At 37.5% G+C, this 24028-nt stretch overlaps 1 protein-coding gene across 3 annotated transcripts in view; it reads left to right on the forward strand.

Moving 5' to 3' along the window:
* PRIM2 (DNA primase subunit 2) overlaps window positions 1-24028 on the forward strand; it is a 341343-nt gene that overhangs the window by 190958 nt on the left and 126357 nt on the right. For all 3 annotated transcript variants that reach the window (XM_044387132.3, XM_026507150.4, XM_057303874.1), the window contains one exon: window positions 16507-16574. In XM_044387132.3, the coding sequence (XP_044243067.1) occupies window positions 16507-16574 (68 nt within the window). The remainder of the gene's footprint in view (window positions 1-16506; window positions 16575-24028) is intronic.

Raw genomic sequence — 24028 nt, forward strand, 5'->3', positions numbered from 1 at the left:
AATCCTCCCAGTGGAAATATAATGTGAACCACATATGTAATTTTAAAATTTCTGTTATCTACATAAGAAATGTTTTAAAAGGATGAAAGTAATTTCACTGTATTATATTTAAACAATATATACAAAGTATATGTCAATGTGTAATTAATATACATACTTTTTGGGGTGCCTGGGTGGCTCAGACGGTTAAGCATTTGCCTTCGGCTCAGGTCATGATCTCAGGGTCCTGGGATTGAGCTCCACATCAGTCCCCCTGCCTATCAGGGAGTTTGCTTCTCCCTCTTCCCTTGCTTGTGCACATGCTCCCTCTTCCTCTCCCTCTCCCTCAAATAAATAAATAAATAAAATCTTTAGAAAATATATGCATACTTTTTAACAAGATGTACATTCTCTTCTCCATACTACGTCTTTGAAATTTGGTGTGTATTTTACAACATATCTCAATTTAACCACATTTCAAGAATTCAGTACCATATGTAGTTAGTTGCTACCATATTGTCAGTGCATCTCTGAAGCAAATGATGGTTCAATGTTCTAATTGTTGGGTGGCTTAAGAGCTTTTTGTAAGGGATATTACAGCTGAATGCTCTTGTAACAAGTGATATATTTATATCCATTAATTGTAGCTAATCATAAAAAGGAGCACTCAGAATGGAAGACATATTTGATTGCTGTAGTTCTCAAGGTAGAAATTATGTTAAAACACATAAATCTATAGAATATTCGGAGTCTGACTGACTGGTTTTACAGTTTTATATCTTAAGTCCAGATAATTCTATCTGGTTGTCTAATAGGCAGTTCAAGCTTAACATGGACAAAACTGAGCCTTTGATCTTTCCTTCCAGACTTGCTCCTGCTTATATTAGTCAATGGTATTTCTGTTCTTTCCTGGCACAGGGGCCAAAAATTCTTTGACTTCCAGCTAGAACATTCGTGAAAAGTCACAGGGTGCTGTTGCAAATGTCCAGTTGTCTGAAGTCTTCAGTTCCCATACTTTTACTATGATGTGTCTGTGATGGAAAAAGTCTGCTGAGTACTTTTAGGTAATGTTAATGTCCCTTTTTCCGAGATCATACGAGATCAGGCGCATTCAGGGTGGTATGGCCATAGACTAATGTCCCTTTTTAAAAAAATCTCAGTGGAAATTTAGGACAAATATATGTGTTTTTCAGTAGTTGACTTTAAAATTCTGTCAGCCGTCTGATAGTTCACATGCCAGCACTGTTGAAACATCTTGGTAGGACTGATTTTAGTTCATGCTGGCATTCATTTACATTTGATTAACATGAACAAGCGGAGGGGGCAGTGTATGTCAGGCACAGACAGCGGAACAGGAAAAACCGAGCTTTGCATTTTGGTGTACTGTGCTTTGTCCAGGGGATCTTGTGGCCCTTTGTTTAAAGCATTTTTTTTTTTTTTTAAGATTTTATTTATTTATTTGACAGAGATAGAGACAGCCAGCGAGAGAGGGAACACAAGCAGGGGGAGTGGGAGAGGAAGAAGCAGGCTCATAGCGGAGGAGCCTGATGTGGGGCTCGATCCCAGGACTCTGGGATCACGCCCTGAGCCGAAGGCAGACGCTTAACCGCTGTGCCACCCAGGCGCCCCTGTTTAAAGCATTTTGTTAGAGAAAGTAAATTTTAAGAAGTGTAGGATGCAGATCTCTCCCTCTCCCAATTTTGTAACTGTTGATGATTCTTTAGTTGCAACAAAATGCATTTTTATGTCAAGAGTGGCTGCTTCAAAATAATTCTGATTTGGGCCTTTCTGTGTGTAGTAAGATCTTTTGGAACTAACACTGCCTTTGGGTTTTTGTTCCCTTTCTCTTTAAGATATGTAATAAAACATGAAGATGTCAGATATAAAGGATGGCTATCGCTCAGACTTGTCCTTTGCTTGTCTGGTTATTCATCAGACACTATCAGCCCGATTGTGCCAGAAAGTATGAAATAATGTCATTGGAAAGCAATCAGTCAAATGTATGTCAAGGTCTTTTAAAAGTCTCAACTAGCTGTTCTGATATCAAAGGATGTTTTACAAATATGATATACTAAAATGAGTACTCTTAGGAAATGTATCTTTGAACACGCTTGCTTTCCCCCCCTCTTGATTTCATACCTTGCTGCTTTGAGTCAGATGGGGAAGGTGCACTTAATAGTATGTCATGGTGGTTTAGAATCCACACCCTTGATTGCTTGAAGGGAAATATTAGCTAGGGTCCATTCCATCACTAAAATGGCAGCTCATAATTTTGGGCAGTCAGAACGATAGGCAATTGTTCTAATAGCCATATTATTTAAAAACAACAACCACTACAACCTTCTCTAGCTAAGCAAGCAGGTAAGGATTCTTTCAGTTTTCAGACCAGCATCTCTTCTTTACCACAGAATCTAGTAATTATCTCCAACTTTACAAATAATAGAAGAGATTATAACCTGAAAGGAAATAAGGAATAAGAAAAATATCTGTTTTTCTTAGAAAAACAGAATTTTGCAGGCAGTTTAAATTTACTAGGTGATTTAGATTAACAATGAAACGATTTATTCTTTTATAGTAATTAAATTCAGGGGCTTGGGTCTGTGTTCTTAAGGGGATTGTATGTTATTTGAAATGAGAAATGAGAAGACATCAGTGATCCAGGTTGTTACTTGTGATGATTCTTAATTTTGAAAAATAAAAGGAAGAAAGAAAAGGATTTGGGGTACCCTGCTGTGTTTGTAGAAACATTTCAACATACATTTATTTCATATTTCTTCTTACTTCCTCAGTTGTATTAAGGAGCTTTGTCTCTAAATTTATGATGAATTAAAAACTGTTTTAAAAATACATCTGATAGAATTCTGAGGCAAAAAGTCCAGTTGTCATTGTTTAAATGTCCTTACCACAGTAAAAACATTATAGTTTTCTATTTCCATTTCATAATTAGAAGTTGTTACTGATGTTTATGTCCTAGTAATGGAAATTATTTATTTTTCTTCTGATTTATTTTGAATATAATCAGAAGTTCTATAATTAATCACAAGACTCTAATTTTGTGTAATTGAAAGCTGGTCAGGTATTTTAAGAAGCTCCTTTCATAAGTGCTTAAATATAAAAATTAGAAGAAGAACAAAATTATAGCTGAAGAACTAAGCAAAGGAATACTTGCTGCAGCATCTGTTAACATCAACATTAGAGGTATGTTGTTAGCCATCTGGGGCTACCATCCTTGAACTATACATTTGGATCAGTGACTTGAAGTTCAGCTGTGGAAGGAAATGAAGTCTTACATATCCTTGTTGTTGATCAGTTGTGTTTAATGACCTGAGGCCCTCCAGTTCTTGTCCAAGTGCATTCCCAAGGACTGTGTTTTGTTTTACAACAGATCACTGTTACCAATGCTTTAATAAAAATCCTATCCACCCCCTTCACTCCACTCCCTATAGCTCTATCTGTACTTCCAAGTGTTAATGAAAGTCCACGTCAAGGGAAAAAGTGTTCTTGCAGAAAAATGAATATATGAACTTATACATATCTTTTGTGTGTGTCTTCACTTTGGTAATAAATTTAAGCATGTAAACGTAGTACAGAATAAATTATGTTTAATTTAAAATTTCCACATTAGAAGTGGTACATTGTTTAGTAATATGGAGAATGGAGATAAGATTGCCAATGTAATGTGTAGCTTATGTCTGACATTTATACCAGGAAATAGACTCAGCAGGAAGTTAAAGAATCATGGAATGTACTCCTTAAAGGAGATGAATAACATGCGCTATGAAAGCCACTATTCTGTCTGGGCAGTCTTTTAAACATTTACTAGAAGCCTGTAGATACCATTGGCAATTTCAGTGCACGTAGTTGAATTTATGTGCATATTTAGGAAGCTTCCACATACTGTTTTGCCCAAGATTCATGGTTACAAATAACAAACAGAAAAGGAACAGTTTGGTTCTGGAAAACCCAGATAAGTATATTTCTTGCATTAAATAGGAAATGGACAAATGTAAATTTAGGTAAATATGGTATAGATGTTTTGGGAGACAAAAATGATGAATGAAAATATGATAATGAATAAGGAACTTTAGAACTTCAGTTACTGCCTCACAAATTTATTAAATGAATGAGAAGTCTAGGAATTTAAATGATTTTTAGAGTCTTTTCATATAAAGATTTATGGCTAAACAAATGCCAGTTCTGTCTCTGTGTAATTGTGGTAGTTATACAAAACGACACTGGATATGGCCAGTGAAATCTAGCAAGGTCCAGAATCATCACAGCCAACTCCCCAATCCCAAATGTAGCACTGGAGAGATTTCTTTCAGGGAGGCTATAAGGAGTACAAATGTGGTAGCATGTTTTTTAAAGCTATAAGATGGCCAAATATTTAGAACTAGATATACTAGGGAATGTATAAAGTATATATAGGACAGCAGTGGCACTGTTTTACTCAATGGTAAAATAAACATCTTTATAGTAAAATCAAGAAGGACAGTTTATAGAATCAAATGCAAATTCTGGATAAGATAAATAAAAGTTGGTGCTTAAGGGCATAAAGGTCACCTATTCCTTCTGCTTGGATGTTCCAGGTCTCTTGGGCTGAACAGTTTGTGAAGCCCTGGGGTGCCCTGGGGTTAATAGCAATTTCAGGAATGTTGTGAGGATTAGAGTCTATATGGAACTCCCAGTAAAATGCCCTGCATGTAGTAAAAACTTGAGGAATGTTGGCTGTGTTGCTGCTGCCCTTATTCTTACTCCACAAGAGCAGTCCTTTAAGACCAGCAGAAGTTTGACAATTCATTATCTCTTGGATGGATGCCACCATGAAAAGCAAAATGTGTTGAATTCCACTTGCCAGATCTTTGTTTTGCTTATTAGAAGTCTAATTGTGAAACTGCTTGCTGTTGTAGCTTAAGAATTTTGAACCAAAATTATTGGAATATTCTAGAAGTAAAATGATTTTATGGGTGTTTTACTTTATGGAAAACAATCCAGTGATCCATGTACATTTATCACAGCATATCTTTTAATACCTTTTTCCCCCTTGCTCAAGCAATTGTTTTACATTTCTAAATGATGTAGAGATTCAGTAAGGTGCTTAGGTTATCCTCTGAATAGCAAGCTTCTTTTCACTCCATAGGTTTCATGATCAAAAATCAGCCCTGGGATGTCTGCTTGCGCTATTCCCAGGTTTACTTTCTCAGTTCTTCATATCATCCAGACCCCTGAACTGGAAATATCTTGTTAACTCTGCACTGTTTAATATTCTTTGGAAATTAAACTACTTGGGCATGTTTAGAGCTCAAATGAAATCTATGCGTTTTGCTTGACAAGGTTGTTGGTTGGTTTTTAGAGCCTACATATTGAAAATCATGTTTGAGGCTAGCTGATAGAGAAATTTTCATGTACTGAAGCACTGTACTGATGAAACCAACTCTGTTGTGAAGATCAAGTGAGATAATGTGTGTACGAGCCCAGTGAAAACCAGAAAGTGCTGTGGGCATGTAAGTACTAGTGTGTTAGGACTAGTGGTGAACAGCATCTCAGGCAGCCAAGGGGAACGTGAAACTAGGGAACAAATCTGGTTCCAGGAGCAAAGGGGAATATAATGTGGATTCTCACAGTTTGGGATTTGTAATTGGGATCCCTTGCTATTATAAGAAAATGAAGTTCAAAAAGACACAGGATTTTCCATTGTTAAAATCAATGAAGTTAAAAGAGCAGCTGCTTGTAAAAGTTAATTTTACTTGACATCTGCCTTGGTCCCAGTAATAAAATTGATAGTTCTGTTGAACAACCTGTTCTCTCTAGAGCTATATCTTTTTGTTACCGTGAGGTCTCTCTTTAAAGAAATCGTTGCCTTTTGATTTCAAAAATTATTTTCTCAGTGTATAAATTTTGTGTCTCTTAGAACACATGCATAAGCATAATATATGCGTCTTCAACTTAGGTGAAAAGTGTTGGTATTCTAGAGTTTGAGTTGGTTGGTATTCTTGTGTGAGATAAGACTCAGTATGAGCCATCTCAAATCTTTTATGAAATGAGATTGTAAAGACATTTTGAAAAGCATTCCCACTTGTTCTTAATTTAAAAAGACACTTATTTGAAACTTGTGTCCACACAAAAACCTGCACGTGGATGTTTTTAGCAGCTTTATTCTTAATTGCCAAAAGCTGGAAGCAACCCAAATGTCCTTCGGGTGGTGAATGGATAAGTAAACTGAGGTACATCTAGATGATGGAATGCTAAAAAGAATGATCTATCAAACCCTTAAAAGATGTGGAGGAACCTTAAATACCTATTGCTGAGTGAAAGAAGCCAATCTGAAAAGGCTACATACTGTATGATTCCAACTATGTGATATTGTTGGGGAGGAAGAATTTCCTTTCCCTTTGGGTGCTTCTGACATGAGACCGATTAACAGGAGAAAATCCAAGTTAATAGCATATGTGTGGGGAGTCCACAGAGACATGGAAATTCCAAAGACAGTGCAGCAACATACTGCTTATATGAGCTAAGGAGATGGTTATGGTGTCAGGATACAAGGGGGAGAAAACCATTAGCAGGAAGGTGAGGAGAAAAACAAAGGTTTTGTTTGAAAAACAAAGGTTTCCCTGTTAGTTTCTTGGGTAAAGAGGAATCTCTGTTAATAGTTCTCTTTCTAGTACAAGTGGGCAGTTGAAGGGGAAGTAAAGAGCTTTACCTGAATCTGCTGGGTTTTGATTGTTTTTAACTCAAAATAATGTTCATGTCCAAGTGACCCATCTTGGGGAGGCCTGCCTTTGGCCCCTATGATGTTCCAGCAAAGGCAAAACTGTGGAGGCAGTACAGTAAAAAGATGAGTGCTTGACAGGAATTGGGGCAAGGGGAAAGAAGAGATGAATGGATGGAGCACAGAGGATTTTGTGGGCAGGGAAACTTGTTCTGTAGGATACTACAGTGATAGATATGTGTATTATACATTTGTCCAAACCCTTAGAATGTGCAACACCAAGAGTGAACAGTATTGTAAACTATGAACTTTGGGTGATAATGTGTCCGTGTAGATTTGTCAGTTGTCGTAACTGTACCACTTTCAGGGTGGGGGTGGTGCTGGTCATGGGGGAGGCTATACATATGAGTATACGGGAAATCTCTATACCTTCCTCTCAGCTCTGCAGTGAACCTAAAACTGCTCTAAAAAATAAAGTCTATTTGGAAAAAAAAAAACAAAACAGAACAAAGAACACCTAAATTTGGTCTCTTTGCCATTTGTACATGTCCATAAATGTCACTGCCGTAATAGCACTGCGAGAGAGTACTACTCTGCCTCTGTGAGCAGAACAAGATTATATGAAAGGAAAGGTCTAACTTGTGCTGATTACCCATCTTGGAATTCTTTTAAGGCACAACTTTGATATTAGTGCATATTGTCATTCCTCTTGAGTTTTGTAAGGAAGCTGAAATGAGTGGTAGAGGGTAAAAACGCCAGAGAACAAAATTGAGCAATATTTTCCAAGTGAGCATTGTTTTCTTGTCATTTTTATGTGTTTTAATTTAGCCAGTGTTGGGTGAGTAGTTCAGAAAGAAGGGATTTATTATTTTAAAATGAAGCCACCCTCTTGTTCTTCTTTTTCAACTGATTGAGTCACCTTTGTTTTCGAAATGTCTGTTGACTCTTTAAGAACCATTTACCGTATTTACTTATGTAGTTCACCTGCTTGTGTGTTCTTGTTCCCTCCCTTCAAGCCCATCATTTGGAGGAGAATATCATAAATTTTTCCCCCCTTTCTATGGGCCCCTTTAAAAATTCTGCTTCATACTAGCAACTGGCTGACAGTAGGGTGTTAAGGGCAACAGTCAGCTTCACAACTGGAGGCAGAGTGCTTTCCTTAGGAAATGTTTTCTTTTACAAATTGTAATTCATTTATTCCAGGTGTTTAACAAAAGAATTAAAGGAGCTGTTGGTTGTATTGTCTCTCTCCCCCACCTTCCCTCTCTCATAAATCTGTAATTGCTTAGAATCACTGTTAGAAACTTTTAAGTCTGTTGGCAAAATTCCTTATTTTTCTTATTACTCCCGCTGGGGATAGCACATACCAGGCAGATACCGCTAATCTCCTATTCCGTATCCGGAGCAAATGTTGGCAATCAGTCCTGTTCTCTTCCCTGGATGTAGCTTGGAATGAACCCCCAGCGCTGTTCTCTGACAGCCTACTAGTGAATGACAATTGGGCATCCCTGCTTTATGCATAATCCCAGGCCTTTTTTGTCAGTCAATGGCTTTACCTGTGACTTACTTGCTGGTAACACCTAAATTTATATCTTTAACACCATATCCTCTCCAGGGCTCTAGATGCACATGTTCAGTTGCCTCTTGGATATTCAGAAGCACCTCAAATTCAGCATGCCAAGACACATGATTTCCTTTCTTCTCCCCAACCTCCTCTTCCTGTGGCCACTCTGTTGCAATTAATAGAACAATCTAGGTACTTGGATGTCTTCTATAACTTCTCTTGTTTTAGGCATAAAATTATGTAGAATATACCTCCTTCATGTTTCTCACATTCATGTTTTCCTTTCTGTCGCCACTGGTTCTAACATAATTTGATTGTTCATCTTAGATCCCTGGATCACTCCCCTCTAAGCCATTCCTCACACTGCTGGAAGATCAGTCAGCCTTCCTTCCTTTCCTCTCTTGAACCGTTTCAAACACAGATGTATGTGGACTAAAACAAATACCCATGTACTTACCTCCAGGATCATAATTCTAAAAATTGCTCTTTGCAGGCTCATCTAATTTGAGTGGAAAGTCTAAGAAGAAAATATTTTCTGTGTTTGCCTTACTCTTGAAAAGATATGAGAACCAAGCATGCTTTATATCTAGGTTTTCCATACTTGAGTAGATAATCTTCTAATTGCTATTTGAATTTAAATTTTCTTGCAACTTCACGTGCCTTTGAGCTGGGAGTCTTTTGAGACTCCCTTTCAAAGTAACTTACCTATAGTTATCAGTAGTATCTTGAAAATTGTGTAACACAGCACTTTCATTTTAGTAGTATTATATAAATGTCAAACAACATTTTTTTTTTTTTTTTTACACATCTAAGTGAGCCTTATTTGAATAGAATCATATGTACAGTATTCTTTGCTCGTTTTCTGGAAATTTTTAAAGCAGTTGCAGTCTTGCCAGTTTAAGGTTTTTTTTTTTTTAATGGGTGTTCACTGTAGAAGACTGTGAACTTTGATGTATGTTTTAAACTTTCACTAATGTTGGAAAAATAGAGTTTAGTCGACATTTTTGCTTTATTTGTAGCTATTATTTAATGACCAAAACAAAACAAAAAACCCCATGCAGAAAGACATAGATTAGAAGGACTACGTCATGATTGCTCTTTTGGTAATGCCTGTGATAGTATATCCATAATTTGAGTTTTGGACTGGTGTTTCTGTTCTCATTTCCTTTGAACCAGGGAGCTGTAGTTTCAACTGCATTGAGTGGTAGAACACTGCTCCTCCTTGTAAAGGAGGACTTACAATACTTCAGTCAGCTAGACATGAAAAGAGAAGTGTGTGTGGACCCTCTAGTTGATAGGTCATATTTACTTATGAAAAATTTAGAAATACAGGACCAAAAGGGTCAGTGTTTAGGGCAGACTTTTCTAAACCCATGCTTCTTTTGGAAATGTTTGAGTGAGGTGAACCTTTCATCTACTCTACAGTATTTATTGAGTGCCAACAGTATGCTACACCGTAAACAGTTTTAAGCAGTGGGGGAAAACTGGTTGTCAAGAGAGAAAGGTTTCTGCCCTGAGAATTTATATTGTTTTGGGGAGAGGAAGACAGACACAACTAAGCAAAGTAATAAGATGATTTCAGGTAGTGATGACTGTGGTGAGTTGCCTAACTGACAGAATACCTGCAGAGAGGGGACTGCTTTACCAAGGGTGATGAGAGAAGGCCTCTGGGAGGATGTTACATTTGAGCCAAATTGCAAATGATGTGAAGGAACCTTGAAAGCAAAATTTGGGAATCTTCAAGACTGAAAGTCCATGGGTTTGTGCATCTCGAAGAGCATTGTCCGGTTTTGAAAAGTGAGGGAAATTAGAGGAGACAGAATCACACTGGGATCGGGCAAAGGCCTCTGACTGGTTTACCCGTGAAGTTTGGTCTGCTCTGAATTGTACTCTGGCATGTATTGTGCGGGTCCCGATCTCAGGTGCTAGCACAGGCTCTGCGCGCGGGCAGTAGCTAGCCTGTGGTCCGAGGAGCTCTCCTCAGGAGGAGAGTGACAAGGTTGGACCACATACCTCCAGACTTCCTCTTGTCTTTTGTACCTTTGAATCTATGTGATATTTATGGGCATTAAAGGAGAATTATTCGGTGGCAAAATGCCTTGTCATTTTTTTTGTAGTTAAAAATAGGGCAAAATGCAAGATATATTCAGTGATGCTGATCATTAAAATGAGATTTACTTAAGAATCTGTTATCTGTTATACTTGCCTAAAAACCACACAAGCCTTGCATTGGTTAGTTCATTTTGCTAGATATATTCTTAATAATGAAAGGACATTCTAACAGCTCACCCCAACCTCTCAACAATAATAAGAAATAAACTGTATGTGATGCCAACTTTTATTATGATTCCCATGAAACAGCCCTAACTCAAACAACCCATTTAGTCTTCACGATGTAAACTGTGATCGATCTTTCCCTTTCATTCTTACGTGTCAAGGACGCTGCTGTATTTTTTATTAAAAACAACAAACAAAACATGTGCAAACCAAAGTCTATTTAAACTAGACAATTATTCATTTCATGTTATAGAGGAAAGTTTTTTTCATGCCGAAAATCTTGTTATGATAGTGTATTGCTTTATTGTAAGGCTGACAGTTGTGATTTAGCTTTGATTTAGATTTAGTTTTGCTCAAAGCATGAATTTGAAAAACTTTAACCATGAACTGTAGATATAGATATACTTTTATTTTCATCAACTAATGGAATTATACACTTGCAAGTTTTTGGATTTGTCACACATTAATATTTATTAAATACTTGTCCTGCTAGTGGCAGGGGTGCAGTGCCCCTCATGGTCCTGTGAGTGTAGTAGGAGCTACTTGGGCTCAGAGAGAAATTTCAGAAGAAATGATGGAGCCAGCAGTCCCTAAAATGAGGTTTATGTTCTGTTAGCAAAAGGTCAGCAGATGGCTTTAAAGAGCTTTGGAATAGCTTTATAACCTCATCTGCTTACCATGAAGAGATACATGCTCTTTTTGAAAATGCTAATTGTTTTAAAAGTTGAAAGCAAAACCTTTGGAAAACTCAAAGTCTTCCTCAAAATAATTTACTCAGGTGTTGACCAGTGATTGAGGAATTTTTCTTGTCAGTGATTAAGATGCGAAAATAAGTTATAGGGAATGGGAAGGGGTGAAGCGGGAATCAAATCATTGAGCGTATGTGTTCCAGAAACTGGAGCTATGGCAGATTTCTACCTGATGATTCTTCTGTTATGTCTTAAGGAGTTGGCAGAAGCTGGACACAGGCATAGCTTGTTTTATTGTGCTTCGCAGATATTGTGTTTGGGTTTTTTTTGGTTTTGTTTTGTTTTTTTACAAATTGAAAGTTTGTGGGAACCCTGCATCCAGCCAGTCTATCAGTGCCATTTTTCCGATAACATTAGCCCACTTTGTGTCTCTGTCACCTTTTGGCAATTCAGATAATATTTCAAATGTTATTATATTTGTATATTTGTTATGGTGATCTGTGATCAGTGATATTTGATGTTACTATTGTAATTGTTTTGGGGTGCCACAGACTGTGCCCACAGAAGACAGCAAACTTGATTGATAAATGATTTCTGTCTTCTTTTTTTTTTTTTTTGAGATTTTATTTATTTATTTGACAGAGATAGAGACAGCCAGTGTGAGAGGGAACACAAGCAAGGGGGAGTGGGAGAGGAAGAAGCAGGCTCATAGCAGAGGAGCCTGATGTGGGGCTCGATCCCACAACGCCAGGATCACGCCCTGAGCCGAAGGCAGACGCTTAACCGCTGTACCACCCAGGCGCCCCATGATTTCTGTCTTCTGTTTGATCAACCAGCTACTCCCCTGCATCTTTCTCCCCTTGGGCCTCCCTATTCCCCAAGACACAACAATACTAAAATGAGGCCAATTAATAATTCTGCAATGATTTCTAAGTGCTCAGATGAAAGGAAGACTCGTGTCTCCCTTTAAAGAAATGATTAAGCTTTGTGAGGGAGACGTGTTAAAATCCAAGATGGGGCACCTGGGTGGCACAGCGGTTAAGCGTCTGCCTTCGGCTCAGGGCGTGATCCTGGCGTTCTGGGATCGAGCCCCACATCGGGCTCCTCCGCTATGAGCCTGCTTCTTCCTCTCCCACTCCCCCTGCTTGTGTTCCCTCTCTCGCTGGCTGTCTCTATCTCTGTGGAATAAATAAATAAAATCTTTAAATAAATAAATAAATAAATAAATAAATAAATAAATAAATAAATAAAATCCAAGATGGGCCTAAAGCTAGGCCTCTTGTGCCAAACGACCAACTTGTGAAGGCAAAGGAAAAGTTGTTGAGGGAGATAACAAGTGGTACTCCAGTGAGCACATGAATGAGAAGAAAACCTTAACGCTGTACGGAGAAAGTTTTCATGATCTGAATAGAAGATCAAATCAGCCACAACATTCCCTGAAGCCAAAGCTAATGCAGAGCGAAGCTCTAACTCTTCAGTTCTCTGAAGGCTGAGAGAGGTGAGGAAGCTGCAGGAAAGTCTGAAGCTAGCAGAGGAGGGTTTATCAGGTTGAAGGAAAGATGCGGCCTCTGTAATGTAAAAGTACTCATGTAGGAGCTGCAGCACGTTACCCAGAAGATCGAGCTAGAGAATTCCTGAAGGTGCTACACTAAACAGCAAATTTTCAGGGTGGATGAAACAGCCTTCTACTGGAAGAAGATACCATGTAGGACTTTCATAGCTAGAGAGGAAAAGTCAGTGCGTGGCTTCAGAGCTTCCAAGGACAGGCCGACTCTCTTGTTAGGGCCTAATGTGGCTGGTGGCTGTAAGTTGAAGCCAGTGTTCTTCATCATTTTGAAAATCCCAGGGCCCTTCAGGATTATGCTACATCTGCTCTCCCTGTGCTCTATAAATGGAACAGCAAAGCCTGGATGACAGCACTTGTGTGTATACAGCATGGTTTACTGAATATTTTAAGCCGACTGTTGAGACCTCCTGCTCAGAAAAAAAGATTCCTTTCAAAATATTGCTGCTCACTGACAAGGCTCCTGCTCACCCAAGAGCTCTGATGGAGATGGACACCAGTGTAATGTGTTCATGCCTGCTAATACAGTATCTGTTCTGCAGTGCATGGATCAAGCAGTAACTTCAAACTTTCAAGTCTTATTTAAGAAACACGTTTTGTAAGATTGTGGCTGCCGTACAGAGTCATTCTTCTGATGGATCTGGGAAAGTAAATTGAAAACCCTCTGGACAGGATTCACCATTCTAGATGCCATTAAGAACATTTATAAATGGGAAGAGGTCAAAATACCAACATTAATAGGAGTTTGGGAGAAGTTGATTTCAGCCTGCGTGGAGAGCTTTAAGGGGTTCAAGACTTCATGGAGGAAGTAAGTGTAGATGTGGTGGAAACAGCAAGAGAACTAGAACTAGAAGGGGAGCCTGGAGATGGGACTGAGTTGCTGCAGCTCATGATCAGACTTGAACAGATGAGGAGCTGCTGCTTGTGGACGAGCACAGAAAGCGGTTTCTTGAGATGGAATGTACTCCTGGTAAAGATGGTGGGAAGGTTGCTGAAATGACAGCTAAGGATTTAGAACATGACATAAACTTAGTTGAGGAAGGAGTGGCAGGGTTTGAGAGGACTTACTCCAGTTTTGAAAGAACCGTGGGTACAATTTTTTCAAATAGCGTCGCATAGTACAGAGATATCATTTCTGAAAGGAAGAGTTAATCAATGTGGCAAATTTCTCTTATGTTTTGTTATAAGAAATTGCCACAGCCCCCTAACACCACCCTGGATCAGGCAGCCGCCATCAACGTTGAGGCAGGACCCTCCACCAAAAAAGATTATGACTTGCTGAAAGCTCAGAGGATAGTTAGTACTTTTTGGCAGTAAAGTATTTTTAAATTGTGTACATTTTTTTTAGACATAATGCCATTGCATACTTAATAGGCTACAGTATAGTGTTAACATTACTTTTACGTGCACTGGGAAACCACAAAATTGATTTGAGTTGTTTTGCGATATTTGCTTTGTTAAAGGTAGTCTGGAGCTGAACCTGCAGTCTCTCTGCAGTGTGCCTGTAGTCAGGCCCACCCGGCCTATGCCCGGAGTTTCAGCCATGTGGCCCAGAAGGGTGTTTTAGGAGACAGTCTAATGAAAGAGCAGGTGTAATAACTTTGGCCTGAGAGCCTAAGGGAATTATTAAATAATTTTAATTAGGGGGATGGTTAACTTTCATTTTGAAAATTTCACTCTGGCCTTGCTGTGGAGAATAAATTAGGGAAGAGGCAAGAGTGGAGGCCGAAACAGTGGTGAGTGGAGATGTATTAGTAGTTTAAGAAAAAGGAAATGAAGGCTAAGATTAAGATGGGATTGGGTTGGGGTGCCTGGGTGGCTCGGTCAGTTGAACGCCCACTCTTGGTTTCAGCTCAGGTCATGTTCTGCAGGGTGGTGAGATGGAGCCTACATCAGGCTCCATGCTTAACGGGGGCTCTGCTTCCTCCTCCCTCTCCCTCTGCCCCTTCCCCTCCTCTTGCGTGCACTCTCTTTCAAATAAATAAATCTTTAAAAAGAAGAGAATTGAGAAATATTTTCTGTATGGAATGAACATACATTTAGAAATATATTACTGTTACTGAGGTGTTTTTGTTTGTTTGCTTTCACTTAGAAAAAGACAGTTTGATTAGAAAGCATGCTGTATAGATTGACAGAAGTAACTGAAGAAGCCCAGTCTGTCTGCTCCATCTGTTTTCAGAAAATTGACTTTTGAAATATCTGGATAAATTTTCTTTTTAGAGCATAACTTTGCTTCTGAGCCATGAAATCTCTTAAGTGACATTTTATTAAGGGATTTGACATTAGCAGATATAGGGTGTATTAAAGTATTAAAGTGTTTTGTTGATAAAACCTTGATAGCGTTTTATGTCATGAAGTACTAGATTTAACATTTCTTAGAGATACTGAGAGTCTTTTGGCTGTGCTAAAATTGCAGCAGACTAATTGTCTTACTTTATTTTAAATTAGTTGACAGCTGTTGACTTGTGTTAACTTTTGCCCCAAAGTGGGAATGTCTCTCCATTATTATTGATTAGATATGATTTAATTAAAATGACTTCATATATGGCATTTTGGTCAACATTTTCTCCACAAATATGTATTCGATGTTTTAAAAGTGATAGTTTTATTTTACTTGGATAATACTGAAAATTAGGTGTTATGAATGAAATGTCTTTTTTGTTTTCAGAACATTTTAGTTAATGTATGAAATAATTAGAAAGGATACCTTCTATAAAACCAAAGGATTTCTCTCAGTTAGTTGTTTGCCTTAAGCAAGGTTCTCTTTTGCGAATTGTCAAATAATTTATGGGTAGATTTCAAGAACTATTTTGACATAATTGAATCCAGACGAAATCTTTTATTTTTGTTTTGATGTTTTATTAAGGTTACTTCAAGCTATCTGATTGCTTTGATGAGTGTTTTTAATCTGGGGAGGTTAAACTGTTATAGCATAAGAGGGCTTTATCTTAAGTACAGAAAGAAAAGTAAGAGATAACATGGAGATATCATTAATATTATTACAGTAAAGTATAGGAAAGGCTCACATTTTCATGATACACTGTCAGCCTGAGGTATATAATATTTAAGAATAAGTTTTGAATCTTACATTCTCTTTTCTAGATCAGTTTGGGGTCATTTGTCAATTATAATACTTTTGAGTTGCTTTTGTATGTTTAAAACATCTTTTTGGTTTCTTATGGTAATGTCAAAATGAAGGAATGCATTAGTATGGGTGCGTGTATGTGTGTGTGTGTGTGTGTGTGTTGTGTGTAATTCTGCATGTAACCAATTTCACAGTGGCTTAGCTATAAATGAAAGTTTCTCTCCCCAATTTCTTCATCATCCTGGAAATCAGTGCTACAAGGTTGGTTGCTATAAATTTAGAAGCTTTTTCATTTTTATTTACAAAGATAATATTTTTATGACTAGAGGTTTTCTCATGAACTCATGAAAAGATATTCTCAGGATATTCTCCTTTTATTCTTTGCTTTACCTCCTTTTTCTTTACTTCTAAACTCAGTGGCATACCCTGCAAAACTTAGGGCCATAGAGTTAGCTTTACTCATACAACGTGTCTGCTTTCTGTACAATTCTTTAACTTAAGAAAGAAAAAAAATTGTATTTACATTGTAAGTACTCCCTCTCTTTCTGCTCCCCTGTCCCCATATTACATTTAGTGTTCAGATACTTTCAGTATTTGGTCTTCGCTGTTTTTACTAACCCGAGTCTCTGCTTTTAGTTGACAGCCAGGTCCTTGCCTGCCGTGCAGTCCGATGAGAGACTTCAGCCTCTACTTAACCATCTCAGGTAATATGAAGGCCCACCCTTGTTATGCTTATGATTGTAAGTGCATTAAAGTGGGTAAAGTGTATTAAAATGATTAAAACCCCTCAGTTACTAAAAACTTAAGAGTTTTTTCCTTGCTTTAATTCTGTGATGTAAGTTGAAGTTCTTAATATAATACACTTGCTACCATTGACCGTAGGGTACTGTTGGAAGCTTTTTTAATTCAATGAAAGTGTGTAGAACTGGTTGATAAATTTACATTAGAATGAACAGAGGTGACTAACTACAGAAAGAATTGAAAGGAATGAGCTATCTATTTAAATGCAAGGCTAAAGCATACCTTTGGGATCCCCCCACATGTTATTGGGGTAGATGAAATAGGTGGGATTTGTCTTCTAATTAAAAAAATAATATATTCTCATTATTTAAAAAAAAAAACTGTGGAAGTACAGGAAAGGGAGGGAAAGGAAAAAAAAACCATCATTACTACTCAGAAGTAGTATTTCTTCTTTCTATGCTGTTTTAAAACCTAGTGTTGAAATTACACTTTTATAAAAATTGGTTTTCTAATTTAAAAAAAAACATTGTAAGAATTTTTTTTCCTGTTATTAGTATCTCTTCAAAAATATTATTTTTAGTGACTGCATGGTATTTTCTCATGACTGTACTGTAGTGTATTCATCTCCGTTTGGGGGCATTTACACCATTTCCAATTCTTTTCACTAGTATAAAAAATGCCGCATGTTAATCTTTATCTGTATTTTTGATCATTTTCTTAGAATAGGTTTTCAGAAGTGCAATTACTTTGTCAGAGCATATGAGCCATTTTAAAGATTTAAATATATGTATTTCTTTTTCAAAAACCTTATTCTACTTATATTTTTGGGTTACACAAGATTGCCCACAAGATTGTTACTGTACCCTGAACAAGATATAGGACAGCTAAAACCATGGCTAATTTAATAGTTAATCATGGAGATACCACTGTGATCAAGTACATTTCATTGACTATTATTAAGAATGATTTTAAAACTTTTTTTTTTTTAAAGATTTTATTTATTTATACGACAGAGATAGAGACAGCCAGCGAGGAGGGAACACAAGCAGGGGGAGTGGGAGAGGAAGAAGCAGGCTCATAGCAGAGGAGGCTGATGTGGGGCTCGATCCCATAACGCCGGGATCACGCCCTGAGCCGAAGGCAGACGCTTAACCGCTGTGCCACCCAGGCGCCCCGATTTTAAAACATTTTATTATCCATTTTCATTTTGGAGTGGGATTAATTATTTGCATATTTGTTCACTTATTGATAGCATCTCCTGATTTCATTTGATATTACATACTTTAGATGTAGGATAGTAATTCTGAGTTGTATTTGTTATTACATTTTTTTTCTGGAAGTTTTTGGTTATGTTACATTATCCAACGTACCTACATTTTCAGGTTTTATGTAGGCAAACACCAGTAGTGTTTTCCTTTATGATTTCTTTTTATTCTTTTAGTTTTTTGAGTATGTCCAAGAGACCTGAATATAGAGGGACAAATTTTTTATTAAATGGCCATATGTCACTGTGCTATTTTAGATTCTGTTGAATTCCCATATTGACAGCACATGCTTCCCTTCCATTGGGTAGAAGCAAACCATGTCATGAATTATAAAGTAAGTTTGAGGGCCAATTTCCTGTTGCTTGCACTGGTTACCAAAATTGCTAGTTTTCTTTGATTAACCTATTTTGAGAGAATTTTGTTCTTGAATTTAATGCCAATAATCTGTCATTTAGGCGCTTAGCCCACTGTTGTAAACCACCTGTTTGTATGTGACTCCTTCAACCCTCCCTCCCTCCCTTCCTTCTTTCTTCCTTCCTTTTTGAATCCAGTCAGCAACCCTGAATCACCCTGATTTATTCCATCCTGATCTTTACGTGTCTCTTCACAGCCTACTGATCTCCGTGTGTTTCTTCACAGCCTACTTCTCTTTCAAGGTTTTACTCCTGTTTCCTTTTGGCTTCTTCGAATGGACAAAAGGCAAAATGTTCACATCAATAATAAAGCTTAAGAAGTAAAAGAGAAAATGAAATTCTTTTAGTAAATCCAAGTAGTATGTATTGGTGAATTAAACTCTTGTCATATTTGACATATTTGTGTTATGTATAAATGTATATGTTAATGTCTTTGGGATTTACCTTTGCACAGAGCTCAGACAAAATTCATTGAGGGTGAAAGGGGACTGGGATCCTGTCATTGTATCAAACAGCACAAAGTATGGCTTTACAAGATTTCTTTCTCAACTTTTTTTTTTTTTTTTTTTTAAGATTTTATTTATTTATTTGACAGAGAGAGGGAGAGGCAGAAGCATGCTCCCTGTGGAGCAGGGAGTCTGATGCAGAGCTCGATTCCAGGACCCTGGAATCATGACCTGAGCCGAAGGCAGACACTTAACCGACTGAGCTAGTCAGGCACCCCTCAATTTTTATTTGTTTGGAATCTCAGTTGCCTATTTGTCAGTTTGGAAAATTGATATTTTTCCTCCTCCCTTCCCTCTGTCCTCTTTTCTGCCTCTCTTACCCTTCTCTATAGTAACTTTTCCTTCCCAGACAGACACTTTTTAACCTCTGAATAATTGTTTTGTTGTTAAGGATGGTCCAGACTAACATTTCATTGGATTGAGTAGTATAAATACTGTATATGGTTTTTAAGTTTCTAGAGCACTGTTACTGAGTTATGTTTAAGTCACTTCCCCAGCGCCCCCCTCTCCTGCTGATTTTTTCTCCTGAGTATCTCTCTTATTGTTGTAACTTCTTATGTATTCTCCTTGTTGCCTTCTTTGCACTCTAAAATATTTCACATTATCGCCAGAGTGATTATATTATTCCTTGGCTTAAAATCATTCTCTGTCTTCCCAGTTTCATTCCAGATGAAGTCTGAACTTCTTAGCCTGGCATATGAAATCCTTCTGGAAGGGGTTACCCTGTCTCTTTGGATTCTTCTTTTAGTACTGGTCCCCTAACTTCCAGTGCAACCAAGTGCCTTGAAGTTCTTCTAATACAGCTTGCTGTTGTTAACCTCTGAGCCCTTGAAAATATTTTTTCTTCTGCCTGGGATGTTCTCCTCTTCCTCCATTTCTATAACTTACCTAACTTTTGCTTATCCTTTAAGACTTAGCCCATATTACTTCATCTGATAAGTTTTCCCTGTGTAGTTTGCAGGGGTCCACTTCCCCTGAGTCTGAATCTGATGTTTTTGTATGTGTTTCCACAATACCCCATGGCTACTTGTGTATTACAGAACACATAATGTGGTCATCCTTTGTTTACTTTCTGATGACTCCATTATATAGTATGGGCTGTGTACAAGCTTGTAAAGTGACTTTCATATTTGTATTTCCAGTGCTGGGACAGTATCTGGCGCATGATAGGTATTCATTATGTGTTTTGTCGAATGAATGAGTGTGTGTTAAACAGTGGTATTTTTGTTGTTTTTTTCTGCATGATTTTGTAATTTATAAGTCATATTGCCACAATTTTTTTTTTGTATAGAACCCGATTCAGAAGGTATAAAACTAAATGGCTGAATTTCACCTCTAGTTAATGCTTGATTCTGTGCAAAAAGATGGGTTCTCTTTCCTCCATCTCAGTATGGTAATTGTCAGCTAGAATTTAGATTAACTACTGACACATCTCTTCAAGTCCTTGAAACTTGCACAAACTGTACATTCGTTTAGGGCTTTCATTCTCTGTGGAGTTCACTCAGGACTGGTTGCTAGGCAACCAGGGCTAGATGCTACATGTAATATGCACCAACTGATGTTGCTTTTTTATTATTATTAAATGAAACGGCTTCTCATTTTATTACCATGTCAGAGACATCTGTATGCAGGGTGGCAGCTGATGGGCATAGTTTGACACTTTCTACAGAGTAACCTTGTGATATGCGTTTCAGGCATATGGAATTGTCTTTTTTGGGTGTCTAAATGTAACGTTTCTCTTTTTACCTTCCTTTTGCTTAGGTCAAAATAGGAAAGAATACTATTTGATTTGGAAAGTTCTAATGATAATCTTGTTATGAGAAAGCAGTCATCATTGGTTTCCATGACCTGTATAGTTTAGATGTTACCTAGAGGAGATAGACAATAGGCAGTTGAGACTGAGATCATTATTAGGTCTAATTTTGTTTAGTGCCTCTAATGATCAAAGAGGAATGATGAATAGCATTTTAATTAAATTTGTCAATAATACTAATTTGGGAGATGATACAAATACCTGTAAAAATTAAAGTAGCAATACAAAGAAATTCTCAGATCATTTTTTACAGGACTTAGACCCTCAAAAGATAATTAGTATAACACTTCGTCATTCTACTAAGCTAGGATATTGCTTAAAAATATATATTATTCTGAGGATGTAGAAGTGATGTGTCAAGATTTTCTTAGCTGAACCGAGTTCTCTAGTTAAAAGTTAAACTAAGCACAGAGAAACACTTTGCTTCAATGTCTTATGGAAATACAAGCTTATTTTTATTCATATGAAGTGTCCATTCATCAGTAACTGAGTGCCAATTATGTGCTTGGAATAAAAAAATAAGACCCAGTTTCTCTTCTCAAGGGATTTATAGTTTTGACTTCCATTTGAGAGGTAGGCACTTAAACACCGTACAAAATTTGTAAACCTTTCTAATAGAATTAAACACAAAATACATGATTTTTTAAAAATTCGAACTGTGTTCTCATGGAATTATTTCCTTAAACAATGGGGTCATGACTTAGTTGTTTTGGATTCCATACTCCCTAGCACAGTATAGTGGCTCCCAGTGGGTACTCACATTGGACTGAACTTTAGTCTCACTTGGGGGATGATGTCACTAACGGAGAGGAGTATAAAGGAAGACTAGGGGATTCGGGAATGAATATGGCTGCTGAGATTCCAGGTTCAGTAGTTTCAGACATTTTAAACTTGTGGTGCCTGTGGAACATATGGGGGGAACATATAGTAAGTAGCTGAATACAGACCACAGTTTAAGAGTGGGGTTTATACCAGAGAGAGGCATTTGCTAATCATCACTGTTTAGGTGGCAGTTAAAATCAGGGCAGTGGTTGATATCATGGAGGGAGAGAGTATAGAGTGACAAGCGGGCATGGCCCTGAATAAAACTCATACGCAGAACCAGTGTTTAAGTGACTTGTGATGGGCGGCGATAAAGGTAGGAGATGAATTAAAAGAGAAACCAGTAAAAAGCAGGGAGGAATCTTGAATGAAACAGGAACACAACAAAGGATAATGGGATCAAAGATGCTAAGGGAAAGATTTCAAACAGGAATGGTAAACACCATCAAATGCCACAGAAAAGCCAGGTTAGAACTACATAATGTCAGTAGGATTAGGCATTTGAGAGCCAGTAGTGGCTTAACCACAACACTAACAGTACTGATGAGCAGAGATGAGAGATTAAGCTGTGGAAATACAGGGAGTGCAGGCTACTCTTGACAGAGCAAGGGAAGAAAGAGAATGATATCTATGAGTTTCATAGTTGAAGAAAGTGTTGTATTTTTTCCTTAAGATTGGAAAGGTGAACATTTACAGGTTAGAGGAAAAATGAGGTCAACGGGACTAAGAGGAAATAATTGAAGGGGCAGGTTTTTAGAAGAGGTAGGAGGAGATGGGACCAAGAAATCACACTGACTAGAGTTTACAATGTACTCTCCAGCCTGGCTTTTTATTTTATTTTATTTTATTTATTTATTTTTTTAAGATTTTATTTATTTATTCGACAGAGATAGAGACAGCCAGCGAGAGAGGGAACACAAGCAGGGGGAGTGGGAGAGGAAGAAGCAGGCTCATAGCGGAGGAGCCTGATGTGGGGCTCGATCCCAGGACTCCAGGATCACGCCCTGAGCCGAAGGCAGATGCTCAACTGCTGTGCCACCCAGGCGCCCCCTGGCTTTTTATAGTTCTTACTCAGACCATCCCATCCTGTGAAGCCATCCCATGATAAATGGTCCTATACTATTATTATCCCTATTTTTTAAAAGATTTTATTTTTAAGTAATCTCTGTGCCCAGTATGGGGCTCGAGTTCACAACCCTGAGATCAAGAGTCACATGCTCCACCAACTGAGCCAGCCATGTGCCCCTCGTTATCCCTATTTCAAAGTTTGGTGATGGAGCCTCGAAAGGTTCATGTTAAGAAAACCTGATTTTTCGGGTTTTTTCTTTTGCAGGGTCTATATTTCTCTTCCCTCAAAAGAAATGAATGAGTTATTTCATAAGACCTTACGATTTTTTCAAAAGTGATACCAAGAACTCCTCTATTGGAAGAACTAAACTTGCTTGCTTACAAAAAGAGTTAAATTTTCAAATGTCAGAGAGTATTTGTGTAAATCATTTCTACTTTCCTCAAAGCACCTATCATTAGATGTGTCATCTAATGGGTCATATCTCATCGTGACTTTACTGTCCTCTTCATCCATCACTGCATTTTCTAGGGTGAATTGTATGGTGTACTGATTTTTAAATTTGAAGAGATATAAAGTTCTTGGGCCGTGTTCCTGTGGATGCAGAAGTTTTTGTAAATAAATATCTTTGCTACCCTCATTTTAGTACCCATTAGTTAATATTTATAAAATGGTATTAGACTATCAAGGGCATATGTTTAAGATTATTTTTATTATGTCACTTAAAAATAAGTAAGTATAAACAGGTGAGACTTGGAGAGGAAAACTTGCAGCTCACATGTGATAACTTTGTGTGATGGAAATTTTTTTTTCCTTTAAAAATAACACCTTTCCCCCCAGTGTATGAATCTTCCTCCTTCACCGCTTCTCCTCAAGGTGTGAAATGAATGGGGCCAGAATATAATAGATCACTTTAATAGTTGCTCTTATTTAATGTTTTATCCTCATTTAAAGAATAACTAATTTTAAAAACATGTATTTATTAGGCTTTCTCCTAATTTTGTTAGCATGTCTCAATCTAACAATGAAATAGAAATCAAAGAAGGATAAAATAAGCTATCAAAGCAAAGTATTGCCTGTAGTAAATACTTGGACTGCATCACATGGATTAACTGGTAATGCATCCTCAATTTGTAAACAGATGTTTCTGTTAACCTTTATTTTAAAATCATTTAAAATAATGAAAGCATCTTCCCTCATTTGGTATTATTACAGAACTCTTTTGGTAAATTTGTTTCCTAATGCAGTACATTTGGTTAATATGTACCCATTTCTATTTACTTCTCTAAAGTTCTTGCTGTCGCAGATTTTATATCAAATGCAATCCCTGTAAGAGGCTTTTTCCAGTATCGTTAGTGGTGCAGTTCTCTGTGTTTTTGTTTTTTGTTTTTTTTTGAGTTAGTTCTCCTTTTGAAATCAGAAAATTGTGTGGGCACTCATGTGCTAGAAGAAGGTTTAGTGCATAGAGACTTTCACCGATTGAGGGCTGAAATGAAAGCCTCATTAATGTAGTCCACATGCCTTACTTGTTG

This window comes from Ursus arctos, unplaced genomic scaffold, assembly GCF_023065955.2.
Source record: "Ursus arctos isolate Adak ecotype North America unplaced genomic scaffold, UrsArc2.0 scaffold_29, whole genome shotgun sequence".
NCBI lineage: Eukaryota > Metazoa > Chordata > Mammalia > Carnivora > Ursidae > Ursus > Ursus arctos.